This window comes from Drosophila eugracilis, unplaced genomic scaffold (assembly GCF_018153835.1).
Source record: "Drosophila eugracilis isolate 14026-0451.02 unplaced genomic scaffold, ASM1815383v1 contig_649, whole genome shotgun sequence".
Classification (NCBI taxonomy): Eukaryota; Metazoa; Arthropoda; class Insecta; order Diptera; family Drosophilidae; genus Drosophila; species Drosophila eugracilis.
Window position 1 is genome coordinate 622,637 of NW_024573535.1, and position 25,351 is coordinate 647,987.

The 25,351-nt window shown below is 40.3% G+C and overlaps 2 protein-coding genes across 4 annotated transcripts in view; both read right to left on the reverse strand.

Annotated features, from left to right (window-relative positions):
• Positions 1-19,626, reverse strand: part of LOC108103137 (tyrosine-protein phosphatase non-receptor type 9) — a 34,716-nt gene extending 15,090 nt beyond the window's left edge. The window contains exons 1-3 of one of the 3 annotated variants that reach the window (XM_017208510.2): positions 19,535-19,626; positions 3,253-3,642; positions 2,946-3,176 (exon numbers count right to left, since the gene is read on the reverse strand). In XM_017208510.2, coding sequence (XP_017063999.1) covers positions 2,946-3,176; positions 3,253-3,642; positions 19,535-19,558 — 645 coding nt within the window. In that variant the 5' untranslated portion in view covers positions 19,559-19,626. Of the gene's footprint in view, positions 1-2,945; positions 3,177-3,252; positions 3,643-5,127; positions 5,354-10,558; positions 10,830-19,534 lie in introns of those variants that run through there. The other 2 variants (XM_017208508.2, XM_017208509.2) reach the window with 2 other exon arrangements.
• A 1,216-nt stretch (positions 19,627-20,842) lies between these two features.
• LOC108103194 (nose resistant to fluoxetine protein 6) lies at positions 20,843-25,134 on the reverse strand. Its single transcript, XM_017208582.2, has 6 exons — positions 24,753-25,134; positions 22,711-23,113; positions 22,567-22,640; positions 21,972-22,501; positions 21,255-21,911; positions 20,843-21,194 (listed from the first exon to the last, which is right to left on the reverse strand). Exons 1-6 carry the CDS (start codon positions 25,027-25,029, stop codon positions 20,925-20,927), a joined length of 2,211 nt encoding a protein of 736 aa, XP_017064071.1. The 5' UTR covers positions 25,030-25,134; the 3' UTR covers positions 20,843-20,924.
• Positions 25,135-25,351: the final 217 nt, after the last annotated feature.

The window sequence follows — 25,351 nt, forward strand, 5'->3', positions numbered from 1 at the left end:
CTTTTCTTTCCAATTGCCATGACGTCACGAACTTTGAGCTTACCGCCAACGCAACTTATCTTTATTACGCTCTCTCTCTCTCTCTCTCTCTTTCTCTCATTCCACGAAATACGAAATATTATTAAGACACGCGCCAAAGAGAACGGTTATTGGACACTCTCTCATTCTCCCGCACTTCCTCTTCCTCAGCAAACCGTCTAGCTCGGGCTCTATCTCCCTCTGACCACTGGCGTGCCATTTGCGAGGGAAGAGCTCGCCCACACCGAATCGTTTTCATTGTTAACTTTATTTTGATTTTCGTGGCAGAATGAAATAAATATATATATGTTCGGATGGATATATATTCATACAGTCATGACCAGAAAAATAGTACAGCAAGAAAGAAATATTGAATTTAATTTTGAATAAAATTTACTAAGCCAAGGTGATCCTTAAGAGAGTATTTTAGGCCATAAACAGGAATAAAAATTTAATTTTTCTACCGTAATTTATGATCATTCTTTGAAAAGCTCTTTAATAGCAGTTTGGGGTTACCAAAACTCTTACTTTATTTTCCAGCAGTTATTAAATTTAAAAGATTTCCATCGTTAAAAAGATCGTTTTTCTATATTTTCAATTTGCCAATAAAAATAGTATGAACTTATGTTAGATACCGAATCATGATTGATATTTGTATAGCCCAGCCTGTATATCTGAGTGGGCAGATTATGTACGCATATACAAATATAGGTAGGCAGATAAACACCAATGTAAATGTTTAATCATATATCTACATACATACATACATACATACATACAAACATACAAACATACATACATACAAACATACAAACATACATACATACATACATACATACATATGACCTGAAGAGGCTTTTTGGCAAATTAAACGAAATATGTCAAGAGACTCCTTCAATATTCGCGGACTTTCAATGCCGGCCGGCGATTTCTCCCTCCTCATAATACGTCTGATTTTATATAGATTTTCGTTCAGGCTACGATCTCTAGTAACTGTACATTGGCAGTAGGACGACAACGGACGACAAGTAGAACGCAATTTCATGACAAACGGCCAAACAGCAAAGAGCACAAAAATGTGGGACTCGAGTAAACGAAAAGCAAATGAAATGGAAAACAAGACAGCAAACTGGGATGATGATAGCTACTACCTGTTGTTGCTTTTGGTGTGTGTGTGTGTGTGTGTGTTTGCGCTTCTTCTTTTTTATTTTATGCAAATAGTGGTGGGGAGGGGGTGGTAAAAGTAGGGGGTGGCGACAGTGGGTTGTCCCCAATCAAAATTACGTCTTACTCTGTATGACTAAGGGAGGAGTAGTTGTTTTCAGCTTTCGCGTAGGCAGACTAAAGCTGCTGCCCACGCAGCGCATGCTGTGATTGCCACGCCTACCGTACACTGCCTCCCACCTTCCACCTCCTACAACTCACCACCACCCTCCTCCCTACTGCCTGCGTGCATGTGTGTGGCTGTAGTTAGAGAGGGGTTTATATTTTGTTTTTGTTCTGGCGCTGATTGTGTGCACTCAACTACTTCCTCCAACAAGGATTTCCGAGTCAGGTACGACAGTAATATTTTATGGGAGTTCATGTAAAAAACAAAGCGAATAACTAACTTTTATGGGCGGAACAGCGGAATAATAGAAAAGCCACAACAGCACTCAAAGGGCCTACAAACCACACTTCTCGAAAGTAACTTCAACAAAAAAATAAAAAAGGGGAAAACATTTGCGCCTAGTTAAGCCCACATACTTTCTGCAATGTTGCCCAAGTTAGTCTAGATTTTTAAGTTAATAACTTAACTTTAACTTACTTAAATTTCTTGTTGTATAAACTATAAGTCATAGATACATTATTAAGGTAATAATAAGATCGAAAAACTGCTTTAAGAAACTAAAACTTAGCAAACTGACAATATAGCCTCCATCTGCTCTTTGTTAATACACAAACGAACAACCCAAAAATGGCCTTAAAGACTATAGAACTTGCCCAATAGCAGCACTGCGATACCTCCCACTTCCTTTCAATCAACAAGAACCACAAAGTAAATATGAAAAAAGAGAAACATTTGACGCATGACATGAAAAGCCAACGAAACGAGACAGAAATTTTCAGCTTGAAGACATTTTTCCCGTCATTCCAACGTTGATAGAGAATCCACAGGCCACTTGGCACAGAAACTCGGATAGTTGGATGCGCGAATACACCCGCCGATTCACAGATACGACACAAACAAAAAACAAAAACCGCGCATATGGGCATGAAAAATATCTTTTGTATTAATAGAGGCATGTTTAATATTTTAATTTCAGGGGCCGCCGTGACACGCTTCGTGCCTTTGTGGGGCAAGCTGGGATTGCGTTGCGTTGACTTTTGACTTGCCAAACAGCCGGAAGTGCGACAATGGGCCAAACTGCAGGGGGCAGGCAGCCACTCTGATGACAGGCCACCTGGAAATATGTCGGATTCTACCTAACATCTGACATTTTTCTGGCCAAACTTTGCACTTTTTTCGTAACGCTTTTTAAGCTAAAGTTTTCTACACATTACAGCATATTGAATGGCTTTGTCTTAAATTAGATTGAAACTATTATTAAGTTAAGGCTTTACGATCTTTAAAATGTGTCCAAAACAAAGACTTCTACAGATTTTTGATTAATATTAAAACCTTACTTAGATTAAACCCTTAACTAAGCTTAATATGCTTTTAACCAGACATCGCTAGTCGTCTTATCACAACTTTCTACACAAAGGAGACTTTCCTCAAGCTAAAGGCAGGCCAAGAAATAATTACAACAAAATTCCTTTATACATTAAGACTCTTAACAAACCATTTCGACAAAATAGCTCGACAAAATAGCTCCTAAGCCTAGCTAGAGGCTGCCTAGCCATCGCTGCCTAAAAGTATGCCATGTTGCCCGATCGAAACTCACCTTCAGCAGCGTGAGAATCTTCTGGGAGAGGTCGTAGTCAAAGTTTGAATACTTGGAGCCGCTCATGTCGTAGATAAAGACGAGGCCGGCGCGCTGTGTCTCCGAGTCCTGAAGCGCACTGTCCAGCTGATAGACGATGCCCTGTAGCGTGGTCCTATGCGAAACGCTCAGCGGACTGTGTCGATTGGCGGTGAAGAGGGCGATGGCAGCCCCACTGGAAGTGCGAGCGGGCTGAAAGCAAAAACCAAATACAGTTATAAACTTGTTTCTAGAAAGGATTGGGGTATATATATATATATAGTCTTACCAGGATTGTGAACTTGCCGGTCTGCAGCTCGGAGCGCAAAGGCTCCACATCCGGATCAATGTTATAGAGATCCTCCTTCAGGCGGATCTGTTCATGCTGCTCGTACAGTGAGACCGCTCGCGGTATATCAAATTTACGGGCGTACAGAAACTTAACGGCTGTCGTATGCGATATGTGCCGCCTCACAGGCGCCGCACCACCTCCACCTTCTCCCCCACCAGCTGGCGGTGGTAATTGCACCTGCAGCTGCTGTTGTAACTGTGGCGGCACAACCCCTATTAAGTTCTGCGTACTGCTGGCTGAGGAGGAGGAAACTGACGGAGATGTGGATGTCGTCGTGCTGCAGTTAGCACCCAGATTGTTGCAGAGATCAATGAATTGTTTCACAGCCTGGAAAATAGGTTTAAGGAAAAAGAAAAGATTATAAGATAGATGTTTCTTTCTCGTAGTCAGAAAAACTAAGCCCCCTTTTCAGCCCTTCCATTTCATAGATATTAATCCAATTTATGGGATATATAATCTTCGATTAGATTGCTTTTAGAAAATCAATTTCAGCCATAACACTTTGAATTTATGGGAAATATTTATCTGACAGTACAAGTTAACCGCTTAAGTCCAGTATCTTAACAAATATCTTGGAGATCTGAAAAGATAGCCCCCCATTAAGACCATCTGCAGTGAGCGGGAACGGGTTAGGCTTCAATGGGACCTCCGTCATAACCAACTGAATTTACGACAATTGGTTAAATTACGGAACTAGTTCTGCCACTTTGACCCACATAAAGTGGTCAACTGGTTTCCGCTTTGCCATTGCCCATTTTGATTCATGGGTTTTGTCCTATCGACTGAGAACGAGTTGCTGCTGATCAATAAAATCGCAGTCTTTATGGTCAGCGGAACTAGTTCAGCCCAGGCTGATCATAAATTTCTGCAGTTCATTGAGTGATGCAAACTCTGTGTTGTTTTTGGATTCTCACGATTTCGTGATGCTGGGCAATTAAACACGGTGCATCATCTTTCATTTTGAGTTAATGGCTCACGCCCATGATCACATCACTAAGTGCTAACAATGCTGCTGTATTGTACATAATATATATACCACTGTATATAGTAACATACTCTATACATTGTGCAATGCTATTGCACTGTGCCCACCTTATCTGCCTCGAAATGGGTCGAGATTAAGCGTGTAAATGGGGAAATATCAACAAATGTGCCACCTTTTGGCTTTTCGAACAATCTTCTTCTGTATCTGGCAATTTCCGCAAACGAATTTGATTACGCTTCTCCAAATACATAACATTATTAATAATATAACTCTTGCTAAAGATAATAATTATACATATGTACTCAATATCAAGTTTGGGCGATAAGTGCAAGTTTCATTCATTCCTTAATGGGTCATCAGTCGTTGGAGGAGAAGTCAGCTTGTGGGGTGTGTTGACCCCGTTTCCAGCGTATCAAGGTTAATGCAATGCGATCCAAGCCACCAAAGTGTCGGATCAACGAAATTAAAGCATTATACGATTGTGGGAATTGTTTAATTAAAGCCAATTCGTCATTATTGTCGAACCAATTGAGGCCTTTTCCTTATCTCACTCTCTCTCTCTCTGTCTGTCTCTCTCCCGTTGCCGGTTTTCCTATGTTTATTAATACAACTGGCTGTATCTTCTTAGTTGCCATTAACCAGGTGCAAATTCCATCAATTTCCAATTGCTTCATTCAGCCTTTGGTGTGGCTTCTTCATTCAAGCGATTTTCTACCCCAACTAATTAGTCAATCCAAATGCTAGGCACGCTCACAGGTATACAAATATACTCCTATATACATATATGCGGCCCAGAACGGAACTGATTGGAACCGATCGAAACCCACCTGTTCGCGGCTGCGACGTCGTTGATACAGATGCACCATGGTCTTCTTCTTCTTTAGTTAAACTTAACTCACTAACCGAACATTCGCACTAACTAAGACACCTGAACAAAAATATGATATATCCTGTTGATTTTTTTTTTTTGGGAATCCTTTTGGTCTGATCTTCACTATTGGCCACTCTTCTTCGCACTTCCCTTTTTCGCGACACGCCGCGTCCGAAGTTTCTTGGGTACTGAAAACTGCAAACACTCGCGCGAGTCGCGACCACTTGACTTCGATCGCCGGGCAGAGCGGAAGGCAGCGCTGCCGACGCCGCGAAATCATCGTCATCGACTGATTGCAGATGCACTGAAAGAAACTTAGCTGAGATCTTAAGCGGAATTTGGAAAATCACAAAACTAATCTTCCATTGAAATAATCAACATAAATATACAAAATTTTTGACATCAAGTATTTCCTAACACAAAATTTGATCAAATTTTCTTTCGCTCTGTGCAGCAGCGGTGCTGCGGTTAACGAACTGCAGAAGCAGAGAGAACACGTTGAGCGTTTTCTCGGAAGCGGTGGCGCGGGCGGCGCCAGCGGGAGGCATACCAACAATTTGAGTCATACGGCGGAGACAGAAACAGAGACAGAGAGACGGAGAGGGAGACGGAACCGTAACCATAGCCCTCATATGTCACCCTTCGACCGGTGCACAGTGGGCCAGATCGTTGATAACGTCGATGTTTGATTAGTGCAGCGACAAGCCCGATAGCTTATCAAGCAAATTGTGTTCGTGAGAACTCGAGCCTTTATCTGGAGAAGTTCGCAGAAGTTGGCATTCAATGAACCGAAGCCTATCAATTAGCATGAATTGTGCTCTAGAAGCTCACGTTCACTGGCCAATGCTCATAAATTAGTTTTGTATTTTTCGCTTAACGAAAAAAAAAGTGCAAGTTCATGGTAAATATTTGAGAATTGTCATTGATTTTGCAAAGTAATTTGCGTTTATGCGGAAACCAAATGAGAGATAATTGCCGTTTCGTATGAAATGCTTTTTCCAAAGAAAGTAACTAAAAATGATTATAATATGTGGAAGATACTATAAAAAAGTAGTAACAAAAAACTTCATAGGTTTAATCAGAAAAAAATTAGTATTTTTAAAACCCAATGAATTTCCAACTTTTCCCATTACTTTAACCCAGTGTGCGGGTCCAGGGATTCCTTTGAAACGGATTCGGATGATGTGTGGCCCAAAAGCGAGGTGAGCTATGCTATGCGTCATCGTATTCATGATCCTCACCTCTTTACCCCCGATCGCGTCTGTTTATCTCGCGTCTTTCTACGAATACATTATGGCCACGGAGTCTGGAACAGGGGCTTAATGGTTTTAATGGTTATGACATAAGATATTCATTTCGTTCGCTTCAAATGAACTCGAAATAAATCGCCCCGCCAGGAGTCGAAATTCGAAATCCTTTGATCCGTAATTAGACGACTTTCCTCAACGAGGCAACTCTAAGCAATTGGAAAAGCAAAGAAAAACCAAAGAAAAACAACAACAGTGTAACTAGATACTCGTATGTGGTATTTGTTTATGATGTGTCATCCGTCGGTTGTGGGCTTGTTGTTTGTTTTGTCGCTGTGTTTGTTAGCTGGCCTAGGCCAACAGGTCACCAAGTCTTGTCTAATTTTAGATACTCGCTAATGGCCCCGCCGGCGCTACTTTCACTTTTGCTGCGCATGGATCAAAGGGGCTGGTCGGGGCGGTGCTGGGACTTGAAATCAAAAAGGTTTATCGGAGAGAGTCGCCCGAATGCCCCGGATTGTGACTAAGTTCAGTGGAATGAGTTCAGCATTGTTGGGCAGTCCCAAAAAGAAGACTGCACCATATGCATATGGCAATGCGCTGATGTATCAATATTCATGAAAATATATCTCAATCAATCAAATCAGAAAAGCTTACTCAAGATCATTAGTTCCAGCCGAAGTTCTAAGGGAGTTTTTAGCATGTTAAAGGAGATGATTAATCTTACAAACGACTACTTCTTAATTTATTTATTATGCTAATTTTAGAAGATAAAACTTTCTGCTTTTTAATATTTCTCCCATAAATTACAGCTTCGTAAGAATGTAGAATGTAGGTTCGGGGATAGTTTCAACGCTTGAAGAATCGCTCAGCATAAACAAAAGATTGTTTGTCAATTAGCTATGCTAAAGCAAGAATGAAAGAAAGATATAAAGAAAGCAAGCAAGCTGATATATACTATAGAGAAGGCGGAAGGCGGTTCACTCACTTCCGGTTTCGGTGCACAGTTCGAGTTTGAGTTTGAGTTCTGGTTATGGTTATGGTTATGATTACAGTCAACGTAAATCTCTTGGCCAGAGCCAGTTAATAGAGCAACAACAAACAACAAACAACAACAAGCTTTGCCAGCCTTCTTAACTGTTTGCATGCAAAGTAAAAGCGACAGACCTCGCCGCCAACTGTTCCAATCCGTTTCGTTCGGTTCTACGTGGAAACTGTAAAACCGCTTGGGGCCATGTCTAAATCGGTGTCTCCGATCTCTGGAGAAGAGTCTTCTGTTAACGGACTCTGAGCATGGAAGCCGCTGGTTCTAAAAAATCAGCCAACGATCAGCGATTGGAAAACAAACTCCCAGCCAGACAGTTATGATTCGCTTGGGGTAAAGACCCAAACCAATACCCAAACACAGAACCAAACCTAAACAGCACACAGCACATGCACTTCGAGAGAATAGCATAACGAGGGGACAGCTGTATTGACCAGCCATATCTGACGGATCAGCATATATATTAGTTACTGCTCAGAGATCACTCATCCTTAGTGATTTCATCGCTGACTAATCTCTGGTCGTGAACAATTGCTCTATAGTAAATGGAGCATTAAATCAGAATCTGTACATATATTTACGCTGAATTGAACTTGGTCAGTGAGTTGACAACAGTGGTTGGGTCGGTTAAAAGAGGTGAAACGTAGCGATGCAATCTTTATAATGATAGTATGTTAGATTATATATATGATTTATAAAGGAAATGCTGTTGATAGTTCCAATTTTAATGTTGGAATATACAGCAATTCCTGAACTTAAATGACAATCTCTTAAAGTCACACCTACTCCGTTGGTTTTCCATTTCCAACGCATTGTAGCCATTCAGTAAGCTTCAGGAAATAACCCTCATCAAGTGAATTCCGCAGACCCATCCCCAAGATCTTTGACAGGGCTCTTGCCGCCATTATTTACGTCTGCATTCCGGCTCCTTTCGACGATTTCCTTTCACAGGATGCAGGATATTGCTGACAGATTGTTGTCTGAGAATATTTTGCACAATTTCTTCCAGCAGGAAACGCACAACGAGGGGAAAAGGGGTTGCTCGCTGGAGGGGCAACTTCCTTTCACACTTTCGCAATTGATTCGAAATGCCCGGCTAAAGCGCATTTATTATGCTTCCGTTTAATGCGCAGTCGCAAATTGGTTTACGGGGAGTGATATGGGGGCCATGGTATGAGGAGGAGCAGCAAAGAGCTGACCCCATAGCGGATTGTGGCAGCTCGGAGCGGGACAAAAGACTACGCAGTTCGCATTGTGTGCCGCTAAAGTTTAGACTCACTAACATGAACTGCCGTCATTTCAGTTTAATATGTTGGAAAAGTGATTAAAATAAGTTTAGATAAGGAAATAAATGGTATTTATAAGAGCTTTTTTACTTTACAAATTCTAAAACCGCATCCTAAGATAAGAGATTAAGATACCTTTTTCGTATAAATTCTAAATGTGAAAGTATTCCAATAGAGGGACCGGACTATTAAAAATTCAAAATGCGATGGAGATGAAGTCTGTTCATTTAGGCTTCATCCAAGAATATTCACTATGCTGCTGTTCAAACGGTTTATCTTCATTGTCTATCCAAATAGCAACCCCCCACCACCGACCGCCACGCCCATTTGCATATGAACAAACGCTCTTAGAGAGAAATGCAAAGAAGCGGCGGCGAAATTTCATTTGCATGCGAATTGATGTCGGGTCTCCCGTTCGCCTCGTGTTTCTTCTGCTATGTGAGATGGCGATGTGTTACATATGGTACGAATCCGAGCTCCAAACGGAACTTGGCCAATCCAATAGCCAAAAGAAATGCGAGGCGAGATACAAAAGAAACCAGCTGTTGCTTTACGAAGGGGCCAAGGGAAATGGAACATGATTTCATACAACCAACAGCTGGTATGCTTTTAAATAAGGAAATATCTGTTAGCATATTTCATGGAAAGAATTAGGTGAGTAATTAGAAAATATGAGGAACCGAAATCTAGGTATTTCGTAATAAAAGTGTGCAATTCCATGAACTTCTTAGTCAGCGTAATAGCTTTAATCTACAGAGGTTTAAGTAATACCTATCTTTTAGACCTTTAAAGTTATAAATTACGAGGTTTTAGTAACAAAAGAACTCTAAACAAGCTTTTAAATGATAAACGATAGGCTTTTAATTAAAGAAGGCTGGCCAAAAATGTAATCCCTTAAACATTACTGAATAATTTTAATGGATAAAAGAGATTCCTTGAACTTTGACGATTTTCAGCGAACTACCTTTAAAATGGTTAAGTCTTAGTTAATAGCTATTCTGATGAAAAGACTTCGAAGAACTAACCATTTGCAATATCTTAAGTTACTAGATCTAACACTCTTGCTTCCCGGTATTAGGCAATCTAGTACTAATTTTTTGAAACTCTCTTTGTTCTGTCCCAAAATGATGTGTAGGGAAGTTCTTTAATGTCCAATCAGATAAGATAGCTACTTGGGTATAAGTAAGTCGGGACCATTCTTTCACTCGTAAGACAAATACACAGCATCAGCGATAAGTCAGTTTGTTCTTCTGGCTTTCCCGGTAATTCTCAGGTGGTGGTAAGAAACCAACTCCGGAGAACTCTTTGTTCGATGCTAATGAACTAGAGAAGAAAGAACAACAGAAGAACACATCTCGAAGCTCGACGAAGAGAGAGAGAGCAACAAGTTGAGGAAAGGAAAGAAGGAGCCAAAAAGGCAACAAAAACTGTCTATAAATAGCCCAGCAAAGGCAAAGAACTGCATGCGAAGGAGAGTAAATGCACAGTAAAGAAATAAAAGAAATATGAAAGAAAAAAAAAAAACAAATAAAATAATCTGTAAATCAAGATAAGTTTTAGACAATAAGCAATGTTAAGTAAGTTTAAATCCAACTTGAATTTACAATTTTTTTTTAATTAATTTAAAGAAATAAATCCCTAACCAATGTACTTTTTTCTTTCGTGTAGCAAAGAGAGACATAAAGAAAGAGAGCATCCTGAGATGAGGGAAAACCAAAGCAAAGCAAAGCAAAGCTTAGAAAGTAAAAATCAATGCCCATGTGTGAGAAGGAGATGGATGCACACACAAACACACACACACACACACACCTTGGCAATGCACAGGAAGAGGCGCTGATGACAGCCGCTATCCTGCTCGCTCCAGCTTCGGCCGTTGTTATTCTTATCCTCCGGTTTGTCCTTATTCCCATGCGTTCGCTGCATTTTGGGGCATTTTTCACACACACTAGAACAAACACTATATTGCACACACAAAAACAAATAGATAAATAATAATCATTTAATTCCACATCACAGCTAAGAGACGCGAGCGCACGAGGCGGATGAGACGAGATGAACGCGCGTCGACTGACAACAAACAATGAATAACGAACGGCGAAACAGCGAGAAACGCAGCCAGCAGCCTCTGCCTGCGTTGGCTGAGCTGCTGCGCATGCGCAGAAGAGAAAGAGGAGCGCACAGTGGGATAAGCAGTCAATCTAGCGATTGATAATTTAAATTAGAAAATTCTGCAAACTATATTTATGCAAATTGGTAACATTTTTACATTTTAAAATCCATTTGAATTATTTTTACTTTAATATTTTTAAATTTTTTTTAACATTTTAACATATTTACACATTGATCTATTGTCAACGAAAACCATTTTGTCCACTGCGTAGCAGAGAGAGGCTAAGCGAGTGGAGCTGCGCAGTCCGCCCCATTACAAGGCGTCGTCGTTGTTTTTATTGCTGCTGCTACTGCCACTGACACAGTTCAATGTCAGCCGGCAAAAGAGAGGCAAAGAGACCGAGGAGAGAGAGAGCGTAAGCCCATGTTAAAATTAAAAGGATGCCCATTAACAGTGATCATGATCTGTTAATCGCCAGCAAGCACAGTGGAACTTCTCTAAACGAATTGTGAGCAAACAAAACTTTGACTTAATCAATTTAATCTTAAAAAAAGATGAATTGATTTTTTAATATTCAAAAATGTTGTTCCCATATGCCTTAACTTTCTTCTCAACAACCTACATCAATATGACAGTTTACTGAATAAGAATTTTACTCAAGAAAACAGTGGATCAAAATAATATAAAGTCATTTTTGCAATGGGAGGCCCCACTGTATTCTAACAGAAGTGCGCAGCGGGCTCAGTTGGAGGCCGTCAATGAAAATGAAAAGAAATGTGAGGAAAATAACTAAATCAAGCTTAAATCTTAATGCCCAAAGGCACGGCTCGCTGAGCGGCTTTTGTGCTTAATTTAATTTATTTTCTTTGCTCTGCTCATGACTTCTTATGAAAGTGTTAAGAAATTTCGCCAGAGTTTCGAGTGTCGTTGGAAAAAATTTCACTTGCCTCGCGTACGACTCACATATGTAAGTATGTATGTACATACATATGTACATATATTTTATACATATGTATGTACATATGACAGTGCTTTTTGTTTTCTACCATTTGCCCATGATTATTGTTATTATTTTTCATTATTATTATTACGCTTTCTTGTGTTTACCCGCGCCTGTCTCTCTCGATTATTTAAACAAAACGCTCGCTTAAAAGTCTCTGTCTCTGTCTCTGTTACGCCCCCCTTGACCCGCCCGGAAGGGGGGGCGTGACATTGAGACAAGACAAAAGCCTCAAGCATCACGCTCTTGCCGCTGCTGTTGTTGTTATAATATTATAATTATTATTACGACTATTGTTGCTGCCGCCGCCGAGCACACATCAAGCTGAAAAACTTTCTTTTCAATGCGTTTTTTATACACAAATCCGCATCGAAAAGAAATCACCGCAGCTTAAACACACATATGTAAATGGCGATGAATCGATCTGATTGCTACAGTCTAACTTCGTTAAGGGAACCTCAAAAACTGTCATAAACGAAAATAAACAAAGCAATGATTATTGGCAGTTAAATTCCCAATGCCTTTACTTAATACAGAATAATCCTTTTAGTAAGTTCTTATAATAATCTTTCTATCTTTATACCAATTAAACTTTCAATCCAGTTTAGACTGTATTTGGCGCCCTCAAAACGAGTTTGATCCACAAATTAGCCCCCGCTGGTGACCCCATTCCACATAGAAAGTGATCACAAATGGGATTAGGGGCATTATTATGCCCCCACCTACCCACCCCACTTTATCTATCAGATTACGCAATGAAGATGGAGATTTGGAACCATCAGAAAACCAACAAAAACTTGGTAACTGCCTTCGATGATGCGACACATTTCTCCAGTTGGCCATGGAACGTGACTAAGCTGAGCAATTGAAAACATTTCTCATTCTCCATTTCTCCAGCTGAAGACTTCTTATGTCATGCCCCCAACTTAAAACGGCTTTATTACGAAGTTTATAATTTATATTCAACATGTTCGTATAAAGAAAGTGCTTCAAGGGTTCGTTGTGCCTTTTGTTTGATCGCAAATTATGGCTTAAAAAGGTCAACCCTTCGCTAATCATTCCAAAAGGGACTAACATTGCATTCATGAAATTTACAAATATTTTTCTAACACATTTTATGTTTGTTTATGGCCAAGTCTGCAAGTCTAAGGCAATAAATACACTCCAAGTTTACTTGGCAACACTTCGAGATATTCCATATTAGTCTCCTCCAACCCCACCACTTCACTTTGGACTCAATTAAGTCTGCCATATAGCCATATAGCCATATAGCCTTATAGTTATATAGCTCCTCCTGTCCACTCCGTTTTATGGTGATTCTGATTCTGGCACAGCCAATGGGCAAACTGCCAAGGGAGCATAACAGCCTTAGAAAAGCAAATAGCCAGGCAGGCAGGCAAACAAAACAAATGAAATGAAATGTTGCCTTTTTAATTATCAGAAATGGCTAAAAACTTCTGAACAGGAGAGCCAAATGTGGGAGAAAACGAACAGCAACATGTTTTTGGGCCCAATGTAGGCCAAAACAAATGAAAAGCCCTCGGCGGGCATATTTGGCTCTATACCCGCTCTACTCCTACTCGTATACCTCCCCCAAAAACTCATTTCTTTTGCACAATGTAAATCGGTCAAACCAATCAAAAGCAAAAAAAAAGACCAACAATGCCCCCAAAGAGTTCTTTCAACTTGGTTTTTACGTGTTCTTCTTGTTTTTACACATGGAAAAAACAAAATAAATATGATTTTGATAAGTTATGTTACGCTTTTCTAATGCCAAATCAAAGTCAAAGTCATAAAAGTTTAGAACTCTAGGTTAAAACCCAAAAAAAGTTAATTTAAAGAGTTTTAAATGTTTTAAACTTAAAAAAACTTAAAACCACATTCAATAACAAATAAACTAATTATCTTTCTCCAGTTAATGGATAAAAAAAATAAAATTAAAAACCAAATATTTCCCCATCATTACTTCATTTTTCTCCGTGTACGAAAGCTGTGATTTTTGTTAGAAAATTGTTAAGGGCCCGCGGCATTCGAAAGTGTTGAGGATGGGATCAAGACAAGTTGGGAGCCGAGAGATGATGGGAGATGAAAGATACAGATGAGATGGGGACACATGTCATTGTCAGGTCGTGGTCCAAAATGCAATTGAGAAAATATCGCAATGGAGACTTGAGCACGACACAATGAGTGGAGTTGAGTCGAGTTGGTGGAGCTGGAGAGGATGGACGGACAAGAACAAGAACGGCGGAAATGAAGACTCAGACAATGGGACCTCTGGCATTAGAAACTATATTTGTATAGTTATAAAGAAGAAGAACCCAACAGCAGCAAAAGTAAAGTAAAGTGAGGCCAAAACTTGGCTGGTAATTGTGCAAAAGAAAGCCAAAGAACTGTGGAAGAGCCAAAGAAAAGGAAAAGGAAAAAGAGGCATATAGAAAAAGACCAAAAAGTCAGATACAGTAAATGATCAATAAGAGAAACTGTGTAGTAAAATCCTAACGAAGTTTGTTTAAGATATAATTATAAGATTTTTCAAGTTATCAAAAAGTAAAGAAAAGATATTAAAGATTCATTTCAGACATTTAGTAAACAGATTTTTAGGTTGGATTTTTATTATAATTATTGGGTGTTTTTATAGAACACTTTTGATAACAAGATATCGTTTATATTATTCTATAAATATTTCAAAATTAGTCAAATTCCTCAACCCTTTATCTAGTCTCCACCGTACTTGCGAAGAAATCATTGCGGAAGCAACAGAGCAACGTCAAGTCAAATCCACGCCAGCATCTGAAGCTTAGAGGCGGAGCATCAGCGGCAGATTGGGATTCGGATCCAGAATCAGAATAAACTGGCAACGGAGCCGAAGAGCTGGGTCTCTGGTCTCTGAGAGCCACTCACCCGGTCGGTCACATGTGAGTGTGCGATTCTAGGGGAGTTCAACAACCTGCATGATTGGCATGGAGGCATGGCAGCATGGCGGCTTGGCGGCTTGGAGGCAAACAACAAAAACGAAACACAATGCCCTAGCTGCACACCAAGTACTGCTGCTGCTGTTCCTCCTCCTCCTCCGTAGAAGCAAAATCAATCGCAATAGTTCCAATTATGCATAAGTAAATGGGAAATCGTAATAAGCAACGGACCAGGGATCTGGCCACGATTAAATGGCCGGAGTCAGATAGCCAGACGGCATCCATTGACCCACTTTGGTGGCAAATACATCCCCGGAGAAGAGCAGCACATGTTTGGCAAACAATCGAAGGGTTAACAATGCAATGGAGGACTCGGAATTTAATGGCTAATTGTTAAGCTTAAGGGGGTTAAGAAGGTCCAGAGATCCCCCCCGATAAACTGGAATAAATAGCTCTAGAAATTACAAAATGCTTTTCGAATTCTAGGAAAGGGATTTAATGGGAAACACTTCCATAACCCTTCCATCTAAATCAAGAAACTAAGCTCTTTCTACAATCTCAAATCTTTGAGGAAATGTTTATTTACACAAAAAATAAACACATATTTATACCATTAAGTGCCATATACAAGTAGGTACAAAGAACTACTCAGAGCAGCAATGCCACTTGCACCCATACGAGTATCAATGAAATCAGAATCGTGCCTATATATATATGTTTATATAGATATATATATACCATACAGTAAACTGGGAAATTGCGCCATTTCCAGCTGCAAAAGGTTTCCATCACTTGGCTAAATAGTTTTCACTGCTGCGAAGTAGTTTTCCGAGAAGTTAACACCCCTCCGTAGTTTACCCAAAGATATTTCGTTAAAGTTTATGGCTAGTAAGTGGGTTAAAGCGTGTCAGGCATTAAAAGCTACCATTAAGTTCTAGATATTCCAACTCCTGAATGTGCAAAAAAAAAAAAAAAGTACTCTTTGGGGAGTCTACACCTTTTGTAGTTTCTATTTTATATTATTTTTATTTTTTTCGCATTTGTGGGCTTGTCTTTGCTCTCCCCTAAATATATATATATATATATTTTTTTTGCCTGCTTGTTTATTTTCGGAATATTATTTTTGCTAGGCGCTCGGGGCTCCCAGGGAATCGGAGAGGAGGAGGAGTAGGGAGGGAGAGAACGAAACGAAAATGCGCCCTCCCCCCGTTCCAGTTTTGATTTCAGTCCGGGCGGCTGTTCCACATTGGGCTGTGGGCTGTGGACTTGGTTGTGGGCTATGATAAGAGAGCACTGGGACTACTGGGCCTGACCCATTTCCACGAGCGTACGTACACACATGGGCCCAGTTGCACAACGACGTCTCTGTTGTTGTTTTTTGTTTATTTTCCATTTTATTTTTATTCTCCGCTTTTCGTTTTTAATGAAAGTTATTGTGGCTGCTATCTGTGGCACAGCCCTCGCGGCTTAATCAACGCAAATGAGGAAGCCCAGTCAAATCAAGAACAGGCATAGCAACAGGCTGCCGCACCTCATCCTCATCCTCATTCACATCCCCATCCCCATCCCCATCCCCATCCCCATTCACATTCTCATCATGATGCCCATGCCCCAACCACATTTTCATCCTTCGGCTGGCCTGGGTTATTGTACTTTGACTGGCTGGGTTCAAAATCCCGGCACAAGGATGCCATAATAAATCCAGGGCAACCGAAAAGGGCAAAATGTTGGCTGGCAAGGAAGAAGGAAGGAAGGAAGCCAAGTTGGGCGGGAGGGTGTTGCGGTAAGGGGACACAACCAGCAGTCAACTGCAATGGGACACAAATATTTCATAACTTTGTAAGCGCTCGCAGCGCAGAGGTGGCGTCCAAGTTAGTGCCGCAAAGGGTTTCGAGGGGGAGCATTGCAAGAACGCAGCATGCATTCGAAAGGGGGAAACTAAAGAGCCTGAGGAATCCCGAGATAATTATTTAGGGGAGCTCACAATAAGTGTTGTGCTTATTAGTTATCATAGTTTGTATTACTATTTAAAGGGTGATGGCTGACAATTTATAAGCCTTGAAAATTAACGACAACAAATTATGTGTTAAAAAGTAGTTTTGGTTTAAAGATCATTTCTATTTCTATATGCAAACACAAAATGGCATAATATACATCATTATTGATTCCTAGAGTTTTTGGAACCTCTTTTAAAGGTGACTAAAAGTATGCAACAGTTGCTTACTGATCTGAAAGCTTGAGGGATTCATTCCAAAGACAGTTTTGAAAGAGATTTCAGAATCTTAGAGAATAACTCACTTTAAATGACATATTTATATAGTATAATCATCAGATTTTCTTCAAGATACATTTCTGAAAAGAATCTCATTTAGTGACCCCTTCCCACGAGTGCAAGCCCAGCCTCTGGCTTATTTAGTGCACAAATAAATTTATTTGTGCACATGAAACCGAATGGAGGACTAGAAACCAGAGAGAGAGAGAGAGAGAGGGCGTGCTGGGTGAAGTGTTGTCATTGTTGTTGCCCGCCTGTCTGCCCTTTTTATGAGCAATTTGATTTATGCATCGAGCAGACAGAAAGACAGACAGGCTGCCAGGCAGATGGGGGGGTGGTGTGGTGGCATCCACAAAAGTTGGCAAATATGCAACAATGAAAACGCAACAATTTGTAGTTAGTAATGTCAATTCAAGTGAAATCAATTGTGCGCACACGAAATATGCGCAAATTGTGATGTGGCAAGAGGAGGGAAAAGCTGGAAAAGCCAACAAAAGGATGCCAGCGGGAGTTGTCATTTTCATTTCATCAAAAAACATAAAGCTATGACATACACAGCTCTTGTCATCGAAATTGCCATATATTAATATTCCAATTATGACAATTAGTAATATTAAGCAATGGAAATGTTTTTTTTTCATACTTTAATCTGACCAAAAAACCTTTGATATTTCTAACCTCTGAGTGTGCAACCCATTTTACAAACGAGTTTGGCTTATGATTGCAAACGTAATCTAAGATTTAAGTGATCATGGATCACATGTTTTGAAAAAAACTAAACAAATAATGTTAAAAGTGATTCCCAATTCTAAATAAATCGGAAAATAAACCACCATTCGACCTTCTCCCTTTCTTCTCACCTCATCCAACACACGTGCAAAAACAACAACGACGATAAATATGCATGAATGAAAATTTCGCTTTAAACCAATTTTGAAGACCCGAAAAAGATTTCCAATGAAAAACGAATTTACGAGATGGTTGGGCAAAAGGGGGTGGTGGGTTGAGGTCTTTAGAGAAAAATAAATAAATTATCTGGAAAGCACATAAACAACGGCACTTCCGATTGGCGTAGAGAAAATGCAAATTGGGAAAAATTGGGAAAACTCGCCGCTACAAAGGAATTTCCATGTACAAATTATTGAACCCATGACAGAATGACAAACAAATTTCGTGGAAATATTAAACCAATTTAAAGAATTTTAAGAGTTTTCAATCTTTTTTAAGGTACAGAAAACAAGTATTGTAAGACAAATTACTAATGATAAAAGTTCTAATAAATAATATTAAAAACATGGGAAAAGTTATCAAATTGGAAAGCTTATTACTTAAACTGAAGTAGTTATTAAATGAATATTTTTCAGTAAGACTAACAAATCTGTATTTAGAAATTGAATTATTTTTTAAGCAATGTTTAACCCCTCATTCAGCTATGAATCATTCAAAACTTTTTAAAATATTTGTCAAAATTGCTTATCTGCAAAAAGCAAAAAAAAAAAGGAAAAAGAAGCTTGGGGAATTCCGGTGATCTTTGCTCAGAAATGATATTTTGGAAACTGTTTCAAGAGGGAAAAAAGTTTTGAATCCCAATTAGGTTAATATATTTACTCTCCTCACTCTCTCACTCCGCTCTTCTTGTTTCTTCATCTCCCTTCCTCTCTTTCGCACCCGTAAAGTGATTAAGCAAACAATGGCAGTGCAATTGTGTGCGAGTGCATGTGTGTATGTTGTGTATGTAAGACAGTGGGATTGGGAACAAAGATTTGTGCAATGCAAAATTGGCCGGGTTAATAAAAAAAACAAAAAAAAAAATGACTGCTATTTTAGCAAAGGGAAAGCGTTTTTCCATTATTCGGAGTTCAGTTTTTCCCTTTTTCGCTTGCAACTAAACCGGTTTTTGACCCTTTTGCAGGCGACAACAACAAAAACATCAACAACAACAACAACTGCACTCCGGAAATCACTTTCCCTAATGAAGCGAACCCACACACTCACACATGCACTCTTGTTGTTGCTGCATTGATAAGAGGCCTGTAACGGAATGCTTGTGCAAGGGAGATGGAGCGATTAGCAGTGGGGCGGGGCGGCACGTGTTAACCGACATAAACACGCACACAATCACACAAACATTTGCAACAAACATATAGTGCAATTGCGGAACAAACGCACAAATACCTTAACACAAAAAGTTTGCCCAACACACATACAGGTAAGCTTGCATATCGTCACACAAACACAAACACTCACACACACACTGTGGCATACGAATACAGGTTGAAAACACGCACGCAAAATTTCGGTAAACTGTTCGTTAAGCCTTTCGGTTTTTAAGTTTTTCCCGTTTCGAATCCCTTATGAACAGCCCATGACGATTACAGCCTTGCCAACCGGATGGGCGTGGCCTGTCAGTGGGCGGCAAAGCGGCACAGTGACGCGCATAAACAATATTTATTTATTTGTTTGTTTGGTTTGATTTGAAAACGGAACTTACGAATTCTTGTTGTTCTGCCTCCATTTTTTACCGAGTAAATAAGAGTGTGACCATAAGTGGACCGCCCGAATATTCTGGAGGTGTTTAAATGCACTAAATAAGACATAGCACTTGAGTAGAGGTTCACGTCTCCGCTTAATGCCTTTCTGCTAGCTAGAAATAGCTAAAATTCAAATGAGTCCAAACTTAGTTGGTTAGCCAAGATTTAAATTTCTTATTGACCTTTCTCATTTTATTTCTTATTGATAAATAATCAAACATATCAAACTGATCTAATAGTAAAAAAAATTAACTGTCAAAGTGAGCGAGGATCCCAAGTTCAAAATGATTGAAGTGGTATCGCTTTTTTGACACTTTAAGCTCTCCGCTTCGAAACGCTCCGAAGTGCATTTGGCTCTAGTTAAGACGGCACCGAAAAGGCATTTATCTTAAAGTCGTCAGAATATAAACTTCAAATTACTTATAGTTTTTAATTTATATTCAAAATTTATAAAATTTATTAAGACCTTTATATAACAATTAAAACATTCTTAATTTATTCACTAATAATACTTGATTGCCGAGGTAGTCGCTATTGCATACTTTTCGGCATTAGTGATTTAGAAGCTAATTCTATTTTATTTTTGTATCTGTTTATAATATACTTTATTATACATGTAGCTACATTTAGTATACAAGTAATCACTTTTTCTACTAGTAAATAAGTTTAAATACATGCTTATATTATATTGTTGTCCTTTAGTAAGTATCTAGTATACAATTTTCTAGTGTGTCGGAACAAGAAGTCAGCAGACCATTTTAAATTCAAGGGTTTGTGATTTCAAGTTGTCAAAAATCACACCAAATTCTTTTTAAATAAACATTTACATAATATTAAAGATTTTGAAATTTGTGACTTCTGGTGTTATGAAAGGCACTCCTGGGAGACTATTTTGAGTAATTTCTAAAATTGCAGTCGGGTGTGTTAATTTCCCGTTATAAATTATTCTTCATCAGCCAAGAGGTGTTAAACTTGACTAAGAGCAGGATCCATAATGGACCGTGCTTGTGTCCCGGGTGAACGCCTTTTTGAAAGCTAAAACTAACTATCATTTAAATAAGTTTTGAATTAAGAATTATTCAACAATAAAGTTCAATAAGTAAGTACAGACCTTTAGAGATGTGCCACGCTCGCTAAATACAGTGGGTATCCTTCCTCCAAATTATTAAAGGAAATTTAGGAAGTTATACCCCTTTGAGTCATATATCTGCCAAGCTTATAATATAAACTTAAGCCACCAAATTAAAAAGATTTTCTTTTCGATTTTAAAAAATTTTTAATAAATAAAACTAACTACGCACAAAAAATTGGTTCGTATGGAAAAAAAAAATCGTGTCGAGGCTTAAGAGCCTAGGCCTTGGATGGATTCTCTTCGCTGCTGGAAGTAGGCGTGATCTCCGCCTTGACCTCCTCCACCGGCTTAGGTTCAGGTGCAGGATCAACGGGAGCAGAAGTGGGTGCCACTGGGGCAGTTTTGGCCAGCTCACCGGGAGTTGGCTTCTTGGGCGCTGGCTTGCCAAAAATGGCCTTCTCAATGCCCAAAATCGGGGCCTCGAAGGCCAAGGTGGCGAAGATGGAGGCGGTTAGGGTGATGCCGAAGTCGTGCCACCAGCGGAGGATCTATAAAAGGGTTTAACGATTAGGAACCTTCAAGTAGAGAGATTAACTATTATTACTCACCGCATCGTAGTTGGAGAAGTGGGTGTCCGTCTGCAGACGAGCGGCGTTGACCAGCTGGACAATGCGATGGATCACGTACATGCAGTAGCACAGTCGGCTGAAGCCAGTGAAGAAGCCCCAGGACAAGAAGTCATTGACCAGACCACCATGACCATTGTAGCAGGCCCAAACGATCCAGCCGATGGACAAAGCCCAAGCAGTTCTGCTGAGAGGCTCAAAGAAGGCTCCTTCGATCAGGGGGGAATCAGGGGTATCCGGCAGGATGCGCCAGTAGGGTCCCCACATGCAGGCCAACATCGTTCCAAAGGCCACGAACCATCCGGTCAGTACCAATGGCTTGGTCATCGGGATCTGACGTCCACGGTTGCGGGTGAACAGGAAATAGCCAAAGATCACACCAATCAGCCAGGTGGGAATGCGAGTATGGGTTGGATAGTAGGTCAACCTCTGGCGCAGATCCACCTGATCGTCCTGTACGCGGAACAGCGTAAAGTCATTCAACATAAAGGTGGCGAAGGTTCCTCCCAGGCACAAAATCAGGATGATCACGATGGGTATTAAGGCCTTCTTGCCCCACTTCCACAGCGGGATTAGGAACAGCGGGGAAAGGAAGTAGAGCTGAGTGTCCACGGCCAAATACCAGGATTGAGAGATGCACTAAGGATAGGAGAATGGAAATTAAGATCTATCTTAAGAATCAGAAATACTTTCACTTACAATGCTGTAGGGGAAGGCATAGTTCTGGACATAGATCAACGTGGCCCACCAGGTGTCGGCGCACCTCTGATCCTGGGTGCCAAGCTTGAACCACATGGGTCCGGCGCCGGAGTACTTGTAGAGCGACATAATGTACAGGACAACGACGGCCACCACGGGAGTGAGTCGGATATAACGATGGAAGTACATCATCGGGATGTTCAGCTTGCCCTTAGTGCGCTCCATTTCCCGGAAGGCACCCCAGCACATCAGCAGACCGGACATGAAAAAGAAGGTGTCCACGCAGAGGGAACCATTCTGGACCAACATCGAGTATGGAGTCTCCACCCAGGTGTAGAACGCGTTCTTGTTGATGTGCGGCAAATCGTAGAAGGTCATGTAGCCATGGCCAAAGACCACCCACATCATGCTGAAGCAACGCAGACCATTCAGGCAGTGAATCACATTCGGGTTGTTGACCTTCTTTACGGTAAAGATTTTGGGGGCATTGGTCAGCACGGAAAAGGCCACCAGCAGAGGTTTCTTGGGAGCTATTAAACGAACGTTCTCTTTAGAAAGTATTCAGCTAGGAAAAACTTTCAAATCCTTAACTTACCTCCATTGCGGGTCTGGATATAATCGTAAACACTGCTGGCCACCATGAAGAAGATGATCAGCGAGAAGAAGACGCTGTTGGGTACATTAAGTTTAGTTTAATATTCGATAAATTGTTTTTAAAATATATCGATTTGTGACTCACATCGCAAATATATCAATGCCACGTAACTCGATGGGTGCATCATATTTGCAGCGTGCCTCCGTGACCATTTCAAAGTTCGGATCGGCCAGACTTGTGCCATAATATGTGGTGATGACGCTCTTGAGCAAGTCATTGGCCTTCTGAGGACTACAGGACTTGGGAACACAGATGCCCAGCTCGAAGATCTCTGGATCCGTTTGCTTATAGCTAATACGGCTAAACTCTTCTCCGCGCTTCTTAACCGATTGGTAGAACTCTTTGATATCCAGGCGAGCCAAGCAGTACTGTCCACGGACCTCATAGCTGTGGGTACTGGTTGCTGCCACGCACTCCTCGTACTGGCCCATGCTGATCGTATGGCCCCAGAAGAGACCAATGGGCAAGCGACCCCATGTGTCGGGAACTATAGGGAAAGGGGGAAAAAGGTTTTAAGTGATCTTTCTACAAAAAATTCTAAAGAATCAAGAAGGAATACATTTAATCTTTCCTTTTCTAAGGGCCACTTTCTATTTTCTAAATTGATTCAATTTAAAGAGCTTTGCCAAGCCAAGAAGCCACTTTGATTTCAAATATTGGATTAATTCGAAGAAGTACGAAAGTACTCGTTAGAAATATTTTTTTTCTTTTTAACTGATAAGACCAACGAAAGACCAATTTTTGTGCACCTGCAGGTCTTATGCTGGGGATTTGCAGCAACGATAAGCCGGCATATTGAAGGCGTCCGATATGATATGGTATATAGATACGATTAGTATTGCCACTGCGGACCTGTGGATTGGCAAGGCCCTTGTGCAGTTTACTATTCGGAATTGATTTATGGATCTAGTAAATTGCAATCCACTTGAAACCGTCAACAAACGCTGATACGCAGAGAAAATTATGAAGTATGAATGGAGTTGGGAAATAAATGGATCACAGCCCAAGACCCATAAAGACCTCAAATGACAATAGATGGCTAAGGTAAGGGGTTTATAGTGCCTATATATAACGATTCACTTTATCGTGGAAATCATGAATGGAATTGTGAAATCACCGAAACGAGATTACGCCATTAAAAGGGTAATCAAAAATAAGCACAATCAAGTTTCAGGGGGATTCTATAAATACCGCCGAAAGCAGACCGCGGTCAAAGGATCAAGTGGCCGGATCAGTCTCATTCTTAATCTCATAATCTTCTCAATAAATCATTATACAAATTCCCAAGCCAAACGAACTATAAATCGGAGTGTGATATCATTTTGGAAATTTCGCAGAGTTTGGCCATCGATCTTATCGATAACAAACTAAATCGATCGAATTGGATTTGCAATTAAAATTATGACTGCCATAAAAGTGAAATCAAGGCTAAACGGGATTTATGAATGGCCAATAGGGGAAATTACACAGATTAGAGACAAATGCAAAAAGCCAAGTGGATTTGTGGTAATAAAGGTTATCCTTTGATAAGGTGTTAGGTGAAGTAATTGGAACTGAAAAGTCTAAAATGGAGTCTAAATAGGACTCTGAATAGTCGAAAATGGAATAAGAATAAGGATAATTTCAAGGCTGTTAAACTTTCAAAGACTAAGCTCTGCTTAATGTCCTCCAAACTCTAAATTACTTTGGAATATTAAAAACAGAGATTAAATAGAATATTTTCAAATAACGATCAGTAAATTGCATTTTTGTTCAGACTAAAAATAATTTTTAAATTACAAAATAAAAATAAAAGAACTGCAATCTAAAATTCTAACAAAGATCAAAGAAGGAAGTGTGTATGAAAATCAAATCTGATCATTTATGAATTATAGTTGCTTCATTCAAGGAGTTTGTTAGCTAGTTTTAATAACTAAGCTGCAGAAAAGCAATTTCTATTCCCTAAAAAACGATCACTTTCCTTAGAAAGACAACAAGAACTGCATTCGGACTGCAGGTGAAGTTTTGATATTAATAAATTGCCTTTAAAACGAGGTACAAATCAAATCAAATTAAAGCCTTTGCTACTCGATTGCGATCACTGATCACTGATCACTCAAAGAAAACCATATAAAAGTAATGCTTACACTCCAGAGCCCACTCTTCCAGGTTGTTTATAGAATCCCGGATGAAGTTAATATCCCGATCGCAGAGTTCGTCGTCGTAGGCTCGGTCCTGGTAGACTCGTACCTCCTGGGTGTTAGCCTGTTGTCCATATTGGGAAGCCAAATTGAAGAACTGATGGGCAAAGCTGCTGGTCAGCGGGGATGAGTGACCAGTGAGAAGGTAGTTGGAGGTCGAATTCTGGGCGCTAACAGTCGCGATCAGCAGCGCGACTGCCAGGACACTGTAAAGGTCCTTCATAATCCGTAGCGTGGATCGTCGGTGGGTTTGGGGCAGTGATTTAGAGAACGCGTCGCGACCACCTGAAGGTGGTGTGTATTACTGAGTGGGCGATTGCATAGATCGCACAGCTTTTATAGGCTAGTTTTTTTTTTTTGGATCAACGTTTATAGGCCCGATTCGAGTGGGCACTTGAGTACAGCGTTGGCGATGACCAAGCAACGCCCGCCCCTGGAGTCTATAAATATTGCCAGCTACTGGTCTTGAAGCCCCCGTCGATAAGGGGGAAACCTCTCCTCGCCGAGCGTCTCCTAATCAATTGGCTTGCATTGCCCACCCTATC

Coding starts and splice junctions, on each gene's coding strand:
- LOC108103194 (XM_017208582.2), bottom strand. CDS start 25,029: ATGAAGGACCTTTACAGTGTCCTGGCAGTCGCGCTGCTGATCGCGACT. Junction 23,114..24,752: donor GGAAGAGTGGGCTCTGGAGT/GTAAGCATTACT, acceptor CTTTCCCTATAG/TTCCCGACACATGGGGTCGC. Junction 21,912..21,971: donor ATGCCTTCCCCTACAGCATT/GTAAGTGAAAGT, acceptor TCCTATCCTTAG/TGCATCTCTCAATCCTGGTA.